A 20,169-nucleotide genomic window follows, 5' to 3' on the forward strand; every position below is an offset into this window, starting at 1 on the left:
CAGATGAGCAGGTCTGAACCCTCAAATCTACACATTTACGGCAAGATTACACCACCAATTCCCACGCTGATGTCCAACAGGCTTGCTTGCTTGCTTTAGTGAGCCTGTGTGACAGCTACACAACTGTGTGATATATGATGCAGTTACATATGTCCACATTCCATGGCAGCAACTAAGTACTGAGGGTTTATAAGAGAACAAGACAAGGATTACAGAACCATTGAGTAGGAAACCAGATCAGAGAGTCACAAGCATGTGCACTGGGGTGAATGGCTGACATTAGCAGACAAAAGGAGCATGCTTTTAAATCCTGTTCTGAGTAACATCTGACTTTCACATTTACCTCAGTGCGAAAAGGGCTGACTCAAAATCTGAGAACTTTACATCATGTCTCGAGCAAAGAAAAGGCAATTTTGTGTCCGAAGCTGAATGGATGCACTTGTTCCATTTGTCCATATAACAGAGTCTGTTTATTACTTTTATGTACAGAAGCATGCATCGACTTAAGCAGAATTTTCGAATTGTCGGCTTTGTTGTGAAAAAGTTCCCTATATTTGATTGCAGGAATGAATTTCAGGAGTACATAGCACTTCATTGATCAGTTTTTCCTTTGCATGGAACTCTGTGGGTCAGATCCACCCACTCATCTCTCAGCACAATGGACAGCTCCACAGGTTCCCCCTGTCTATTTGTCAGCACCATGGAGAGCTCCACTGACTGGGTTTAGTCTTCTGTGAGTGGAGGCGGTTGGCAGCCATTTTACATAGCTGGATCTTCAAACTCTTTGAAAGCTCTTGTTCAGATAAAGTATGCCACTCTCGGACCCTCTCAGTCAGGCACAATGATTAACCCTATGGCACCTAGAGCCCTCTTAACATGTCTCTCTCGCTCTCTCTTAAATTGAGTGTAAATGGCAGACGCCACGTGTGGGCAGATGGTATGGGATGGTAGTGGGTCTAGGGTCAGTTCTCTCCTCTAGGTGCTGGTTCTGTTCAGATGTTTGGTTATTGGCTCCCAAAGCGATTTGGACACATGGGAGATGATTTTCTATTCTCAAGCCTAGTATTTGGGTGGTAGATGGCATCCGGCCGAAAGCTGTGTGAAGGAGTGGGAGGATGTTAACAGAGTGTGTACGTAACTCTCACAGTTTGTTTGAGCAAGAGGGTAAATAGTTTGCTGCTCAGGACTACGAAGGCTGAACATATGATCACTGGCTGTGAAAAACCCTTGCCGATTTATCTAATTATTTCTTTCTTTTCCCTTTTAAGGATTTTTGTGGGTCATAACATTTTGCTGTAACAAACAGCTCCCTATGCTGTTAGTTATTTTTAATTAGAAGGGTTCTTCATGACCTGCTAATTACATCAATAATCCATGCAATTGGTTGGCTCAATTTAAAATTAACATGAAGTCAAATTTGACCTTCGATTCATCACTTCCCAAATGTTTTTCATAATTGTTTGTTATATAGTCTTGCTCTGCCTCTCTTTCTTTGTAAACCACAACTTTCTATCCACCTGCTATGTATTAGACGTATAAAATCAGGTCCCGCTCCCACAGTTTTTCTTGTTGAATATTCTGTTTCGCTCAGAATTATCCTAAATTACAGTGAAAGTGAAATGAGTTGTGAACAGTGTTGTGAACAGTTCATGCTTAATCTGTGTTTATCTTTCCCTTGATGCAGCATTGAGTCGCTCTGCAATGCCATTTGGTCTGATGCGGAGGGAGTTGGCATGCGAAGGTTACCCCATCGAGCTCCGCTGCCCCGGCAGTGATGTCATCATGATCGAGACAGCCAACTACGGCCGCACAGATGACAAGATCTGTGATGCCGACCCCTTTCAGATGGAAAACGTACAGTGCTACCTGCCAGATGCTTTCAAGATCATGTCACAAAGGTATCAGAACAGTGTTCCTATTTGAGTCATAGTTTTTGTCTTTTGAAGACCAAAAATCCCTTAAATTTAATCAATAGTTTGTCATATTCATTTAATTGAGTCAGTTTTGCCTCTAAATTGTGGCAGCCGAAGATGATGACAGTTTCAAGCATTTTTTTTGGGGGGGGGGGGTCTATGCTATTCAATCTAATCTATTCTATATTCACACTTCCATTAAACAAACCATTGGGGTCAGTATGTGTACAGTTGTGGTAAAAAATGTGCATATACTTTGCAGTATTTGCAAAATGTGAACTATTATACCAAAATATCAGGGATCATATAAAATGCAGGTTATTTTTTGTTTAATACTGACCTGAATAAGATATTTCACATAAAATATGTTAAGACATTTACATACTGTATAGCCCAGAAGAGAAAATAATAGTTGAATTTATAAAAATGATACCATTCATAAGTTTACATATGCTAGGTACTGTGTTGTTACTTGGATGATCCACAGCAGATTTATTTATTTATTTTTATCTTTTTGTGATAGTTGTTCACGAGTCCCTTGTTTGTCCTGAACAGTTAAACTGCCCACTGTTCTTCAGAAAAATCCTACATGTCCCACTGGTTTTTCCAGTATCTTTTGCGTATTTGAACCCTTTCCAACAATAATTATGATTTTGAGATCCTTCTTTTCTCACTGAGAGCAACTGAGGTTCAAACTGCCTCCAATGCTCCAGCAGGAAAAAACTATATATTTAACAGTAATGATGTTTTCATTGTATTTTTGATCAAAAATCTGCAGAATTGGTGAGCATAAGACACTTACATTAAAAAACCAGACTGATCCCAAACCTTTGAATAGTAAGTGTGTATTATCATCAACAATAAGTTTTAATTAAAACCTTTCTGATTATCATCATGATGCACATTTTTGGTCTTGTCTTCACTATGGATTCCAGAGGGGTTTTTCAATAAACTCTGCATAGGAGTGAAAGGATGGTACAAAACTCTGACTGTTCATGTTACGGTTTTGTTTCACATGCACTGTGTATTTCAGAGTCTATTGATACGGTTGAGTGGTTAAGTGACTGTTTAGCGTTTGTGTTTGAATAATGTGTATAAATGTTGTGTGTGTGTGTGTACCCCGTCTGCTGTTCCAGTCCCTGTCTGTGCTCAGCATTTACTCCCTCGGAGACGAGATCAATGATTCCCTCTTCTAGCTATCCATCAGCCTTGTAATAGAGAAAGAGAGAGGGAGAGAAAGAGAAGGAACCGAGGAGGCATGTGGGAGGGATGAGTAGAATGAGAGAGGGATTGGACTGGGAGTGACTCTGCACTAGTAGAGAGATAATGAGGAGATATATGGAAAGAGGGATTTGAAAAGAGAAGTGTCTCTGTGTCTTTTTGAGGCACAATAAATCTTTACCATGCTAGATTGGTGTTTTCATTTTATACTGATAACAGCCCTGCATTTATACATTTATCTGCTTTAAACGGAGGCAATGGCTGTAAGTAGGTTTGAGCTGGTGGAAGAGTCTGTTGCCTCCGCACCCCTCCGTCTGACACTGTCATCTGTCACATGATCACACCGGGTGAGAAATTATTACCGTGCTTGCCAAGACTCATACTTAGGAGTACAAATTTGACAAACACTTAACCCTGAGTGTTACATTTTCGACATGCAGTCTGGTCCACACCAATTGTGCTACAAGCATGAATAACAATTCAAGTCATGTGTATTTTTGAGGAGAGTTTGATATTACTTGGAAATTTGTAGACAAAGACAGAAACTTCCACCACAAACTCACCAGTGAACAATCTCCTAGTATCATGCTACAAAACACTCTCAGAATCAAGTAGTTGTCGAGCAATATGGCAAAATTTAATTCCACAAACCTCGTAAACTTCCTGTCATTTGATCTTCTTGAGTGTGAATTGTATGTATAAAAAAAGCAGCTCTGAATTTATTCATTTTTTATTTATTTTTTATTCATATTGTGATATCATTCATTTACATTTAATTAAATTATATTTTTAAAAATTACAGAACAGAATCACGGTGAAGTTGCTATTTAATCATAAGTAAAAGTGTATTATTTTAGTAAATATTATGTAAAATAGATATTAGTTTTTTCATACACTATTGTTCAAATGTTTTGGAGGATTTTTTTTATGTTATGATTTTAAATTTCTTAGGCTCACCAAGGCTGCATTAATTTTGTGAAATATTTCTATTTAAAATAATTTTTATCTATGTATGTATGTATGTATATATGTTATATATATATGTTTTTTTGTTTGTTTGTTTGTTTTTTTTTTTTTATGAACTTATCCTGTGATGCAAAGCTGTATTTTCAGCATCATTACTCGAGTCTTCAGTGTCACTCGATCCATCAGAAATCATTCCGATAGACTGATTTGCTGCTCAAGAAAGCAATTGTGCTGCTTAATTTTGTGGAAACCTTAATACATTTGTTTTCAGGATTCCTTAATGAACAGAAATATCAAAATATCAGAATTAATTTGCAACATAGACCCTTTCTAACATTATAAATGCCTTTACTGTCAGCTTCTGAGTATATTTTCCAGTGTTCGGATCAACTGCTACAGAGTTAGAACAGATGAATGCAGTTAACATAAATAGAGAAAAATCAGTCCTCAACAATACTTCAACATTAAATGTGTTTCATTTTGAAGGCTGTGCACTCTGGAGGTCACATTTTTCAGCCGCTTAGGCTGTTTGAGAAAAGTTTCTGAAAATAACCATTATAAAATTGCCAGTTAGTCTTTGTAAGGTGTAAATTATTGTCATGTCTTTCTTTGTTTGTAATATATTGGTTACTTTTCTTAAATAAGACAGCTTTAATGATATATGCAGCTGACTGTGTGACCTAAGGAGGGCACAGCCTTCAAAATGTGACATAGTGAGCGGCTGCGATACAAAAGACCTCAGTAGGAGGCAACACAAACAGAAAATACATGAGGAAAAAAAAGAAAAAAAACATTGTGGTTTAAAGAAAAGTGACTTGATATGTTGGTGGAAATAAAAGATGATTTGCACAGCACAGTAACAAACCTGGGACACATTTACAGCTACACACCCACCGCAGGTGTAGTGTGCAAACTCAGAATACCTGTATGTGTGTTTGTTTTAGGGATGTATAAATAACTATAAAAAGTTTGTCAAAATTATTGAATAGATCTGACACACATGATCTCAGTTTATTGTCTTATATTATATTATATTATATTATATTATATTATATTATATTATATTATATTATATTATATTATATTATATTATATTATATTATATTATATTATATTATAATAAAAAAGGTAATTGTGACTTTTTATTTCACAATTCTTTCTTTTTTTTTCTCAGTTTACATCTCACAATTCAAAAATGTTTCTCCAAATTCTGAGACATACTCACAATTGCTAGTTATAAAGTCAGAATCATAGGATATAAACTTGCTACTGCAAGAAATTACATTTCTCAGAATTGTGACTTTAATTCTATATACCAGTGATTTTCAACCTGTGGGCCGTAGCCCCCTAGTGGGTCGCGATGGTATTGCAGGTGGTCCGCCAATTACTATTAAAATCCGAGCTCGCTGATTGGTTTAAGAATAAACCGCCAATTCATCTTAGATATTTTTGCTGCATATGCTACAGAACAACAGAAGTTGTGCCAAGCGGTGCCATGCAGCCCAAGTTATTTTCTGTTCATTGCCAGTTCATTCAATGAATACAGTTAACAATCTAGCTTCTGAGTACTAAGTTATTAACCCAACAATAGCGGGGTCAGTTAATTTTGTTACAGTGGGCCGCGCAAACATATGTGTTTGGTTGTGTGGGCCGCGAGTTGAAAAAGGTTGGGAACCACTGCTATATACCTTTTAAATTTTTATGGGCTTCCATACATAACAGCTTATTCATCTGAGAAAATGTCAAAACTAGATCCTTTATTTGACTGATGGAATGATCATTGACTTTTGACATTGGCTTTTATTAAACACCTCTCTTTCTTTCTCTCTTCGTAGGTGTAATAATCGCACTCAATGTGTGGTGGTGGCTGGGTCTGATGTTTTCCCTGACCCCTGTCCAGGAACCTACAAGTACCTGGAGATCCAGTATGAATGTGTGCCATACAGTGAGTAACGACACAGACACTCCATCCCAACAGCCCCACCCCCTCGCCTCTCCTGCCCTGCCCTGCCCCCTTCACCTCCCCACCCTGCCCCCACCTAAACCCCACCCCTTCAACCAGCTACTGCCATCCGCACACACACACACACACACACACACATACAGACTCACTCACGCTCAGTCACGCACACACACACTTGCGAGTGCGTTCTCTCCTTCACGCACACATGCTCTCTCTCTTTCTAACACTCACACACACACTCTTTCACACTTTAAACCATTTTTTTCCCATCGACAGTGCGACGTTCCAGAGGCTGAGGGAGATTTTCACATCAGGGAGGTGCTTCGTACACAAACAAACACACGTACGCGGGGCAGATAAGCATTCAATATCCCCAGCTCTATGCAGACTCAGCCTTTATTTGTTATTATAGGCACACAAACACACTTGTGCACAGCCTCACACAGTACCAACATGACCCCAAAGGGTGCTTTATCTGGCATTAAACACCTTTACCTCCCCTCTGACAGACAATCAAAATGAAAATTGTGCCACGGCAAGGTGGCTAGCCGCGTGCGTGCGTTGCACAATGGGAATGTTAACACAAACCTCAAATTTATTTCAGACCGCAAGTCGCACACATGCTAATATTCCCATGGCAACGCTCGGCTTTCTGCGTCACTCACGAATGAGAGGCAGGGTGTGAATTTCGAGGGAGTTCGGGAGCTGGGCTCATGTGAAAATCTCCCATCAGACAGTACCCCCCCTCCTCCCCATCATGAGTGCTGACTTTATGTGTGCAGGTGGTCCAGACGGGGCCGTGACTCAGCAGAGGGTGGGTCTGTGGGGCTTTAGGAGGGTAGTTTGGTGTTGGGGGGATGTTAATGGGTTTTACTGTGAGCGGGAAGGGGGTTATTAACTCTAATCTATAATCCTGGGGTCAATTTCTCTGCTCTTCCCACAGGAAATAAAGAGGATGGAGTACAACCCGCCAGTCCGCTCTGCCTGCTAATCCTCCTTTCTCTTTTTTCTGCGTTCTGCTTTCTTCGTGTGCTCTTCTCATTCGCAATCAGTCTTCTGACATTTGTATTTCTCATCCAGTCCTTTGTTTTTGTTCACACTTGTGTTTTTGTTCTTTATTTCTCTTTTGATTCACCTACTGAATTCTCCTTTTCTTTGTCTCACACATACGCACACTCTTTAGCCTTCATCGCTTTTCTTTTTTCGTTGACATGCTTTTGTTCGATCTCCACCATCACTTCCCCTTTTTTCTGTCTCTTTCTCTTTCTCTTGCAGGTTTTGGGAGGCATCCAGGAGAGCTGAGCATTTATCTTTAAAGCTCTCAAACTCTTTCTCTCTCTCTCACACACACACTTGTGCAAAATGAACGAGACTCTTCAGCCCACACTCTTTGACCACCTTTGCTCAGCGGCCGTAATCCTCAAACCGCTTCCACAAAAAATACATCAAAACATACAGTGCAAATACTATTCCTCGCTTTCCTCTTTCGGGTGCTTAGCGAGACTCAGATTTACTTCAGAGGCAGCGGCTAGTCTCTCTCCCTCTCTCTCAAAAACAATGTCTTTATTTTGTATTTTAATAGTATTCTGTTGTTTTGTCTATGTTGACAGAACTTCATCTGTTCTTATGTTTCATTATTTTGACAACATTTCATTGTTGATTCAACAGTTGTTTTATTATTTTGTCTTTAATTTTCTGTTGTTGTTGTTATCATACTAAACTTTGTGTTTGTTATTTTTTTATATAGATATTTTGACAATATTTTTTTTGGTTGTTTTGACAATTATTTAGTCTCTCTTTCTACCTTTTTATTTGTTTTGCGTAATTTTGGCACCATTTTATTGTTTTGCTCTTCAGTGTTTTGTTTCATTAACAGAATTTTGTTTTAGCATTTTATATTCATCATTATGTTAGTTCATTGTTTTCAGAGCTCTTTATTATTTTATCTTCTCTTTTTAAATGTTTCATATAGTAGCCTATGTTTTTTTTCAGTATTTCAGCAGTATTTTAAAATATTTTATCTTTGTTCTTTCAGCATTTTATTGTGTAATTTTTGTTGCAATATTTAGCTATTTCTTATTAGTTCATGTCATTTTTGACAACATTTCATTATTTTCTCATGGTTATTTTGTTTCTGTTATTTATTATTATTATTATTATTATTATTATTATTTTGCTGCTGTTTTTTTTTCAGACAGGAGGGAAATGGCTCAAAACCAACAGTGGTTTGGCTTTCTCTCATGTTTTCTCTCCTTTTATATGTATAGTACTGTAGGTTAGATTCTCTGCAACAGGTTGTATTTCTGATGGAGTACAGTAAATGTATAGGGCATGGATAGTTTGCGGCTACTAACTCTGTGTGTTAGCATGACATATGTTGGTGCAAGAACTGAAACGCTTGCACACCTCACCAATTTGCTCACCGCTTCATTTATCCTGTCACAGTTATTTTCCTTTTTTCCCTCTCTCTCTCGATTCTCCCCAGTCGCCATCTCTTGCATGTTGATTTGAAATAGTGCCGTGTGCAGAGGTGAGAGGATGCGTGATTAACTAGCTGCTGACTTGCATTATATCTCCTATTTTTAAAAACTTTGTTTACGGGTGTTTGAGGGATAGAGAGGTGAGGAAAATTGGGTCCTGATTCCTCCGTGATGAAAAGTTCTCGCTGTCTGAAGTGACAAAGAAGAGCTAATTATTGGAATCCTCCATCAGTCGCATCTCCCCTGAGGGACTGTGGGCACGGAATGGACGCGCTCCTCTCCGGGCTCCACATGTTGTTGGCTAGTGTGGCGGAATAAATAGAAACGCAATTATATCCAGACATCCCACCCCTCGAACGCCGAACCAATTCGGCCATTTTTAATTACCAGGGGATGGTGGCATCGCTCAGGCCTCTGTGGAGATTTGTCGAGATTAATTGAATTTACTGCGCCTAATTGCTCTGATAATGCCCCATCTTTCACGGCTGCTGGAGAACACGTTCCGCGCCGTTATTGGCATGTTTACTGCTGACATATGTCCATTTGTTTGTTTATTTAATATGAAAGGATGGAGGAATAAGGGCTACTGTGATTAAGGACATAGCTTGGCTTGGAGCGCTTCTGACAGACTCTTGTTTGTGCGCGAGCACTGCAGCCTCCATGATAACAGCCACACGAGACAGAACGGCGTCAGATTCAGCCAAACTGTCTTTCACTCACACACACACACTTAAAGACAGAGTAAGTATGCCTGCTCGCCAACACACATGCATAAACACACTCATTCGGGCACAACCTCAATCGCAGCCAACATGTCAAAGTTGGGTGCTGGGTGCCAGCAGGAGTCAAACTTTCTGGCCCTCATATCCACAGAGCTCAGTGTCTCTGAGGAAATGACAAACAAGCAGCTCTGCTCCAAACAGCAGCCCATGAAGACAAACAACAGCGCAGGACTTAGTCAGCGGAGACTCAGTTAAATTCCATATAGCCTGAGGCCATGTTGGGGCTAAGGTTAGAAGGGATACAGATGCGGCTACTGGGCATGTGCAAATCTAAACAGTGTCATTTTTGTCACACTGTACAACAATAATTACTATTTTTCAATTATTGTAAAGGGTAGGTTTAGGATTGGGGTAGGTGTAGACGTTAATAGGTAATCTAATAGGTAGAAAATTAATTCCATTGTTCGTTTCAAGTTGGAGCTGTATCCCTTCTAGCCACCACCCCATGTTGGCCAAAAAGCATTAATGCATCCACGACCTCTGTAATATGTCCTAATTTGCTCTTGTGACACAAATCTGTTTAGTCCAGTCATTTGGCATGTTTCCTTGGTGTACGTTGCCATTCTGCATTATATAACAAGACCACACACACTTGATACTTGCACTAGCTTATCTGAAATCCTTAGCCAGGTCAAGAAAATGCAATTTGATGCATTTAAAGGAATGCCATCTTAGGTTAGTCTTCACAATAGACAACTCACACTCAAATAGAGCAGCAGCCAATAAAATTGTCCAGTACCTCAGTACATTAAGAGTAACGTCGTGGTCACATTATTCTGAAATCACAGTGATTACGAGATGAAAATTACTCTGTGCTGTTCATGTCCACAGAATCAGACTTTATTCATATCTATGGCAATGAACTTCATGTTAAAATGTGGAGTGGATGGCTAGTAAGCTCTTTTATGCTAAAAGTAAAGCATATTTAATATCTGTGATTTATTATTCATATTTTTGTGTTGTTGTTGTTGTTGCACACTATGCATTATTATATAATTTATATTATATTAATTAAAGATATTAAAGCAGAATTATGTAGAAAAAAACTACATAGTCAACTCTTTTATACTAACAGAAAACCATATTTAATATCTTTATTTTTATTTACTGTATATCTATCTTTGAATTATTATTATTGTTATTACTACTACTACTATTACAGTTGAAATATATTATTTATAAATATAATTATATAGAAAGTACTAAAGTGATCTCTTTTATGTTGTACCTAAGGCTTATTTAATATATCTTTAGCCTAATTTTAATATACTGTATATATATTGGATCATTGTAAATGGTTATTTAACATACAGTGATCCCAACATGTATTTTGAAACCTTTATTGAAAATGTTTAACTATGAACATGATCCACTAATGTTTGACAACCACAAGGCAATACACTTTCTCATTAGGAAATACATGTTACTTTTCTCAGCCTCATAAATACTTGGAAATTAGGGTGTAAGTTAGGGTGTAAATGTGAGACAAAATATTTTAGTGATATTCCAGTTCAACTCCTCAGGAAGTGTTAAAAAGTGGGAGTATGTATGAGCACTAGGTGTTTTGGTGTAATATGATCTTTGTGAGAGAGAGACGGGGAGCTTTGAAACCGCCGCAGCTGAGAGTCATTAATATGCATTAGGCCTACATAATTCGTGAGTCTCATGAATGTGCATGGAGTGACATACGCAAACAGTTTTCTGCTGGATTCGTCTCCAACTCCACCTCTTGATGCCAGCGAAAATCATGAGAAATTTTTGCATGGATATGAGCTCTGGTGGCGATGCGAAGCACTCGGCGTCTGCTAGCTATGCTCCTCAAGTGTATGTTCATTAGCGCCCCTCATTATCATATGAGTAATTGATAGCATTGCTGAAACCGCTGGGTTTCCGTTCTTGCTTACCAATGACAGGAAAATAAATCTGGAAGTTACTGAAAGAATCTATCTGAATCTGCATGCACAAGCTCTTGACGTGTTTGTAATGTGCCAGTGTTTATGTTTGTGTGATTGTGTGGATGTCTGTCTTTTTTTCTCCACAGGTGGAAGAGGAAACATGAATGAGTCAACTAACACTTTATCTTTCTCCTCACGTTTCCATAACAGCTTTTTGAAGAAATGTTCCTGCCATAGCCAGGGTTTAAAAATTACAGAGTGCATTTTTATTTTAATTTTTTTTACTGAGCTGCATGTGTGCTAGGGCTGTCAAATTACAATTAGAATTCTGAATATTCATCTTATTTAAAATAAAAATCCACATTCAAATGCAAAAGCTGTATTAAAATTCACTGCGCCCTCTTGAAGCCACAGGAGACCTGTAACTGAAATTATAAAAACTTATTTCTAAAAATTAATTTTAAATTTGAATGTAACTGTTACTATTAGGGTGTGTGCTAAACGAAAGACTAAAGAGCTGGAGGAGGATGGTGATCAAAATGAGGAGTTTACTAGAAAACGAAGGAGAATAACAGACAATATACTATATTATACAAACTTCAGGTTACAATACACATTCACATTCAATCACGGACGAGGGAGAACTGAACAGACCGGGTATTTAAACACACAGAAGGTAATGAGGGAACTGGAGACAGGTGGGGAATAAATCAATTAACCAAACTAGAACAGGAAAAAGACCAAATAAGGAAACAGACAGTCCATAAACGTAACAGTTCGCCCCCTCCCGGAACGGTGCGTCCTCGCACCGCAAGAGGAATACCAGCGGAGGGAGGGTGGGGGTTCTGGAGGCGGGCAAGGAGCAGGCAAAGAGCAGGTGAAGAGGGAGCATGGAGGTAGGGACCAGGGCGGAGTGGATGGAGGGAGGAGCCAGGGAGGAGCCCGGAGCCGGAGGAGCCAGATGGTCCTCCGGAGGGCCTAGGTGGAGCAGAAGGCTCAGGCGACCAAGGCGGAGGCGGGGTCCTGGAAGACCGCTGTGGAGCCGGAGTGACTGAGGATGAAGGTGGAACCAGAGGGAAGGAGGAGCCTGACAGAGCCGGAGGGATGGAATGAGGAGGTAAAACCAGAGGAATGGAGTCCCGAGGCGGCGGATGGTCGACGACTGACCAAGGTGGAGCCGGAGGGACGAGGGAGCCCGGTGGAGCAAGTGGGATGCCAGGCCACGGTGGAGACGAGGGAGCTAAGAGCCAAGGCGGAGCCGCTGGGTCGAAGGACCGAGGAGGAGTCCAGGGCTCGGAGGCTGGAGACGGAGACAGGGCCTTAACACGCCAAGGCGGAGCTGGAGACTGGCAGTCCAGCGGCGAACCATCGCGCCCAGATGGCGCAGACTGAGGGTGAGCTGCGGGACTGACTGGCACCAGCAGAGATGGAGTCGAGGAACTGGCTGGTCTAGGAGGAGGAGAGAGAGGAAGGATGGGAGGAAACACAGGAGGATCAGGGATGGACGGAACCAGCGGAAGTGGAGCAGAGGGACTGGCAGGTCTAGGAGGAGGTGGGAGAGGGAGGCTGGGAGAGAATGCAGGAGACACAGGAGATTCAGAGCTGGGCGGAACCAGCGGAGACACAGAAAATTCAGAGCTGGGCGGAACCAGCGGAGACACAGGAAATTCAGAGCTAGGCAGAACCAGCGGAGACACAGGAAATTCAGGGCTGGGCAGAACCAGCTGAGAAACTGAAAAATTAAGAGCTGGGCGGAACCAGCAGAGAAACAGAAAATTCAGGGCTGGGCGGAACCAGCAGAGAAACAGAAAATTCAGGGCTGGGCGGAACCAGCGGAGAAAAAGAAAATTTAGGGCTGGACAGAACCAGCGGAGAAACAGAAAGCTCAGGGCTGGGCGGAACCAGCGGAGAAAAAGAAAATTCAGGGCTGGGCAGAACCAGCAGAAATGGAGCAGAGGAACTGACTGGAGGAGGTGGGAGTGGGAGACTGAGGGGGAACAGGGCTGGACGGAACCAGCGGAGAAACAGAAAATTCAGGGATTACCTCCATAGACCAGTCCATAAGATCCATAAGTTGCTCCATATTCTTTCCCGAGACCGAAAACAGCTCACCCTCAGTCGCGGAAGTGTGGGCAGGGCGTTCCTCCACGCCCTCAATCTCCACTAAGACTCCCACGATGCACGGTGTTGCTGGCTCACACACCTGGTCAGTCGCGCTCTCGAGGTCCTGCGCCCTGTCGGTGATTGGCTTAGGCTCTGCGGCTGCGGTGGGCTCTGGCTCCGTGCCGCTTGATGGTGGCTGGCTGGTCTCTGGGTCGGGAGTGGGGCTGGAGATATCCTCTTCGGCGGTGCTGATTGTCCATGAAGATCCATTTTTCTCCAGCACCCACTCCACGAAAGTGGCGAAATCCTCTCGGGGACCGTTCGCTGGTAGGCGTGCCTTACACCGCTCGCTCAGGCCGGTGTAGTAGAAATTGGAGAGCGAGCTGTGGGGGAAGTGAGTAAGGCACGCCAGATCGAGATAGTCCCTGGTATGGTCCTCCAGCGAACGGTCCAGTTGCTCCAGGCACAGGAGACGGACAGCTGGAATGACCATTCCGAGAGAGGGAAAAAAACAAACCAGGTTACAATACAATACAATACAATACACATTCACATTCAATCACGGATGAGGGAGAACTGAACAGACCGGGTATTTAAACACACAGAAGGTAATGAGGGAACTGGAGACAGGAGGGAACTGGAGTCCATAAACCTAACAGTAACTCGAATACTATTAATATTAGGCTACTTAAGTGTACAATTCTTCTTTCACTTTTCAGCCATTCTGAGAGCCCTTATGTTTGTATTTTAAGAGGAAATAATTTAAGGCCAAATATGTGGAAAACAATTTAAAACTATGTCAGTGAGTAGTATATTAATTATCAATACCAGCTCTCTGCTTTGACTGATAGTATTTTCGTTTTCATCTTTGTCAGTAAACAAAGTGCACAAATAATTGGCTGATATTTATTCATTTTATGAATCATTTTATTAAACAAGCTCCTTTATTGAAGGCTACCGGGAAAGCAATGCAATGAAGTTTAATAAATTCACAATACGTGACCATTCATTATTAATCATATGCCTAATATATGACGAAAACAGCTTTGTTAATATTGTTTCTTGTCACCTTACATTGAGAGTTACAAATTATATTACATGAATCATGTCAATTAAAAATAGCGAAATTAGACAATTTATAGCCGCTAACTGAAGCGTTGCGTTAAAATTCGCCCTATGCAGCTTCCTAATTCCCCTATGCAAAGCCTGCCTACTTTGATTTGATTTTTCATCTATCTATCGTTCATTTGTTTGTTCTGTCTATTGTTTATTCTGTTGTTCTAGCTATCATTTGTTCTGTCATTCTTTCCTTCATTGTAGCAATCATTCTACCTTTCTATTGTCTATCTGTCTATACAGGTATCATTCTGTCTATCATTCTATCGTCCTGTCTTTGTATTTCTGTCTTCCTCACTGTATTTCTCTCTGGCTCAAGGGGAAAAACACTATTGTTATGACTCAAATCCAGGTCACACAGAGAGACAGCACATACAGTATGCCATGGTCCCTCATTGAAGTCTCATATGAATCACCATTGTTGAGGCATCTGTACAGAAAAAGAGCTTGTTCCTTCATGCAAAGACCGGTGCATAATATTCTCATCAGATTGCATCACCCTGTTAAACAAGCAATGAAATCACACACATAGAGGGATGTTTCTGTCGGCTAGTTTTTTAATAAAATGAAACACTTTGCATTTGTGTTATCATGTCACCCTTAGGGTGAAGAAATTTCTGTTGGAGTTTCACAGGAAAAATACTAGAATCAAATCATTTTCATGACATTTACTTTCCCCTGTTTTGTTCTGCTGATGCAGACTTAACACTATGCTAAAGTACACTGTCAGTATATTTTATGTGACTGAATCTACACCACAAAAAAAGGATGCATTTTTGATTTTGCAGTTTAAATTGAATGCAATTAGAGTAAATGCAGCAAAAAATAAAAAATAAAAAAAATACATAGACAACAATTCTTTCCAGTTTGTTGTCCTTGCTGGTTATGTACCACTCACAGTCATTCACTCAAAACACTCAAAGTAAAATGAGAACAGTCACTGTATTATGTGTACTGTGTACTGTATGTACAGTACAGTAGATAAAACATTCACAACCAGATTTCCCTACTTAAATACCTGCTTAAACCAGCCTACACTACCATTCAAATCTTTAAATTTTGGTAGATATCTCTCAACAAAGCTGCAGAAAGGTAAAGTGAGAGCAGTACAATTGTGAAATACTATTACAATTTAAAACAACAGTTTTCTTTTTAAATAGATTTTACTCCATTTTACATTTTGAATGGTAGTGTAAGTTGGTTAGCTGGTTTATTGTGCTCTCCTAGCCCTGACCAAGCTGGTGTTTAGTTGAGTTTCCACAAAAGTACTAAAAGTTCTGTTAATGGAACTGACACGGAACCAGAATCATTAAGCAGAATTTTTAAGTAACCTAAATTCTTTCTGATTCCCATCCCTTGTCCCCCTGCTCTTTAGTTTTCAAATGGTGTGAGTTAGACAGTGACGGCTGCCGCTGCCTTTACACTGACAGTGTAAGTGTTTCTGTATATGTGAGACCACTTCAAAGAACTCAACTTCAGAACCTTAAACCCGCACAGGCTCAGAATCGAGCATCTCTTTCCCTTTCTTTTCTCCGCTGATCTCTCCAAACCTTCTCTCCCACGAGATCTCCCTCTTAAGATACTCCAGTTTATCTTTTAGGAGACACAGTTGGGTCTCAGGGGAGAGAAACGCTGAGCTTCACATGCTGCTTTCGTGTAGCCGGCAACAGGCAGACACATGTCGCTAACACGTTAGCTGTTGCCTGAGTGCTTATTTGTGTCCGCCATGGGTACAGGCTAACACTACTAGCACATCCAGATCAGCGAGAAGCTGTCACTCACTGTCACACGCTGACTGCCTCACTGTCATACTCACCAAAGCTGTTCTCTTACATACACATACTGTACACAGTAAACTAAACCCAGACAGAGAGAGAGAAAGCATTCAGTGGCATGCAAATAATTAATGTATGATAATGTGGTCACATTTGAGAGAAATCCAGTTGTTTCATCTGAAATTTTGTACTAGGGTGGAAAATTTCCCCAAGCAGATTTGCCAAAAGGTTCAAATTGGCCATGCAGATTTGCAGCATTGAAGAACAAAAGCCGTTTGGTTTAAAAGTGATTTTTGTGTGAGCTGTGATTAGTACAGCACAACACTATTGACAATAAACAGTGGACCTTTTTGTGAAAATTTGCTATTGTTATGGTATCTTAAGTAGGCGGTTCCTGGTTAGAATAAGCTGCAGCATGGAGCAGCCTTAACTCTTATAGTAAAAAGTCCTGCTATATGTGACTAGCACAAGTTCGACCTGGCAGACCATGTTTGACATCTTAACGGACCTCTTGACAGGACTAAACCATCTACCATGTTCCCAAAACCAGACTGACCACTGCAAACTTGGTTTTTCCAGCAGACAGTGGAAACAAAATATTCCTCTGTTCTGCCTACCTCTCTTTCCAACTCTTTCTTACTATGGCCTGTCTCCTCCTCTCAGAGAGTTTCTGGTTTTCAAAAATGTACCTCAGCTAAGCCACATGGTCCCACAGATCGTAATCAGTGACTGGCAGCTAAATCTCGATGGATTCAGTAGGTAGAAACGATAAGTGGTCAAGCTCTGTGAGAGAGATAGAATAACTTGCTCGTCGATCCCAGCCGAGCCAGAACCAGCCCCTTTAGGTTCAGAGAGAAATCAGCCTTTCCATCACCTCTCTTCTCTCTCTCTCTCTCTCTCTCTCTCTCTCTCTCTCTCTCTCATATCCATCACTGCATCAATCTGTCTCTTTTTCAACCCTTTTTTCCTCCTCACAGCTGCAGAAGACTCCAGCACACTTGGGAATATTTTCGAAATGGCATACTAGCGCACTTACTACACAGCATATACTGCATAGGCCAAATTATTTATTTATTTATTCATTTATTTACATACTAAAAGGTTTTACATTCACATACTTGTACATTGTACATATTGGTATAAAAATATTTGCCATGACAAACTTGTGCCCTACAAATTGTGGCCAGACACATTTCACAAAGCATTGCACATGAAATATATTTTGCGTAGTAAAAAAAAGGTTTTGCATTCACATAATTTTGTATTGTACATTTTGGGCCTAAAAATATTTGCCAACCTTGTGGAAATACTAAGACCTTGCTTTTTATTATAAATTGCAACCTGGCACATTTCGCAATGTGTGACAATTGAAATAGTATTTGCGTATTTGAAACATTTGCATTCACGTATTTGTGTATTGTACAATCTGGGCCTAAAATTGTTAGCTAAAACAACGTTGTGGCAATGCTAAGAACTTGCAGTGTGTTTGCGAATTGTGCCCAATGTATCACAAATGAATTGCAACTTGCGTACTAGAAGAATTTGCATCTCCATTCAATGCAATCCCCATGTAATGCTAACAAGTTGCGTTGGTTTTCATTGTGAATTGCGGCATGCCACATTTCGCAATGAGTGACAAATGAGATACATACTAGAAGCATTTGCATTCACATTTTTCTTCATTGTAAATTTTGGGGCCTAAAAATGTTCGCTGTAATACAGCCTTGTGGCAGTGCTAAGATCTAAGATGCATTGTGCTAAGTGCTAAGATGCATTATGAATTGCAACCTGACACATTTCTCAACACGTCAAATGAAACAGAACTTGCATACTGGAATCATTAACATCCACATACTTGCACATTTTGGGTGCCAAACATAGAAAGTCATGTACAGTGCATTGCATTATGGAATACATTATTCCACACAGTGCACTCTGTTGCACACATCTTCAGCAAATGTGCCAGGCCATGCAGGTATTTCAGGTTAAAATTTGCATACTGCGCACAGTATACACACTGCAAAACAGGTATGCGTGCTATGCCGTTTCGAACACACATCATGTTCTTTCTCTCACAGCAGCCCAAAGATGCAGAAGCATGGATAATGGAATGACAGACGGTCGGAGGGGAGAGGGGGCGGAGTGTGTGTGATTGGGGGAAGTGTATGTGTGTCATGTGACAGGAAGACTGGAAGGGGTTTTGTGAAACTTTGTGAAAGCAGTTGAGGCCATTCTCCCCTCTCATTACTCACTCAAGTCATCTTCTCTGTAAAGAGCCTACATCACACTGACAGAATGACATGGTTTGACAAAGGATAGCCTTTTATTTAATCTCAATTTTCTCTTTTTTCCTGCACCTGTTTTTTCTTTCATTATCTTCACTCTCTCTCTCTTTCGCTCTTTCTTTTGCTCTCTCTGTCTTCTCTCTCTTTTTTCCGATGCTTGAATAGAAGTGGACCAAAAAGGTAAAGACCACAATGAACATAAAAACCACAGCTCGCCCTGCCCGCCCTCCTCCTCCTCCTCCTCTTCCTCCCCCACTTCCTCTTCCATTTCCTTTCCTTCCCTCATCCCCCTCTCCTAACCCAGCACCTTGTGTAGTGCTCATGTTTGATGTTTATATCCCTCCTTCTCTCTTTCTCTTTCTCTCACGTTTTCTCACTTGCTTTCTCTGGCTTATTACCGAAACTCCTTCCAGATTTGGTTCTTGTTTCAGATAACACAGACAAGCGCCATCATACGTACGGTCCTGCATCCACGCACTAATCCCTGTGCTCAGAAGACCTCATGCATGCATATCAAACATGCACACACTCACACAACTCTCACTTGAGGAAGAACAGCAGATCTCCACCAGCTGTCCTGCTAAAAGTTCCAATTAAGTCTTTTTGAGAAATTAATAACCATCCTTTAATCTGATCACTTCTACCCCAAGGGAAACATGCTCGCGACTAAATGTGGCACATGCACGCGTGCACACGCTCTATTCTTTCTCTCTCGCACGCACTCGCACGAGCCACTTTACATCGAGCGCTCCTCCGCTCTGCTTTTCTGCTGGACAGGAAGTAATTTCTCCCACCAAACCCATATCCTCCCCCGACACGCGCACCCATCTACGCAATTCCACCCTCTTTCATGAACCATAATTTATTCATTTCTCTATTGTTTGCAATTAATTTTGTATCTGTCCTTTCAGATCCAAAGCGACTCCTCCATACTCTTTGAAACCTTATTTTTTTGCAGACCCTTTTTTTGTTTGTCTTCCTTCCTTCAGGTTAACCCCTGTGTTTTCTTTGTATGTTATTTTGGATTAGAGTAACGATTTGTAGAGCTGGTAACTACCTGACCCCCTGCCAAATGCTCTCTCCCATTTCCAGGTGCTTCACTGTGTCTCTTTACACGCTTTCTTGTTTTTGCCATGTCACATTCTCTCTCATTTTCATCTATTCCTGTCCTCTTAGTTGATATCCTTCCAAATTCACATGTGTTCATCAAAAGCAGCTGCAGGTTGCCTACCTCAGATTCCCCCCTCCACACACCTCCTCTGGCCCCTCTTCTCTAATTTGTCTTCTGCCAGTGGCATCATTCTTCTTTTTAATCCCTTCTGTTTTGGGATGCTGCTCAGTGGCGTCTCTAGCAGTCACTCCTTCCCCATGGTGTGTTTGCACGTGTCCAAAGGGAAGGGTTCGGTGGCAGTTGGCGTCTCTGTAAGATGGCTGCCTTGTTAGACAGAGCGGGCTCCACTCACATGGCCTCTCTCTGTGGTGCCAATCAGCTCGCAGCCTGATTCAGCTCAGCCAGCCAATCACAGAGATTCAGCTGTACTTGGTTCTCTTGCCAGTCTTTTGAGTATTCAGTTTCAAACTTTTGCAAGACTTGAACTGAGCTTGAACCAGGCATAATTCAGCCTCATATCAACTACAGCTGGCTATAAGATTTGAACAATCTGTTCCAA

General features: G+C 40.9%; 1 protein-coding gene across 2 annotated transcripts in view; it reads left to right on the forward strand.

Annotated features, from left to right (window-relative positions):
• Positions 1 to 20,169, forward strand: part of LOC132149491 (adhesion G protein-coupled receptor L1-like) — a 174,705-nt gene that overhangs the window by 90,997 nt on the left and 63,539 nt on the right. For both annotated transcript variants that reach the window (XM_059558785.1, XM_059558786.1), the window contains exons 3-4: positions 1,685 to 1,898; positions 5,936 to 6,045. In XM_059558785.1, coding sequence (XP_059414768.1) covers positions 1,685 to 1,898; positions 5,936 to 6,045 — 324 coding nt within the window. The remainder of the gene's footprint in view (positions 1 to 1,684; positions 1,899 to 5,935; positions 6,046 to 20,169) is intronic.

The sequence above is a fragment of the Carassius carassius genome, chromosome 9, assembly GCF_963082965.1.
Source record: "Carassius carassius chromosome 9, fCarCar2.1, whole genome shotgun sequence".
NCBI lineage: Eukaryota > Metazoa > Chordata > Actinopteri > Cypriniformes > Cyprinidae > Carassius > Carassius carassius.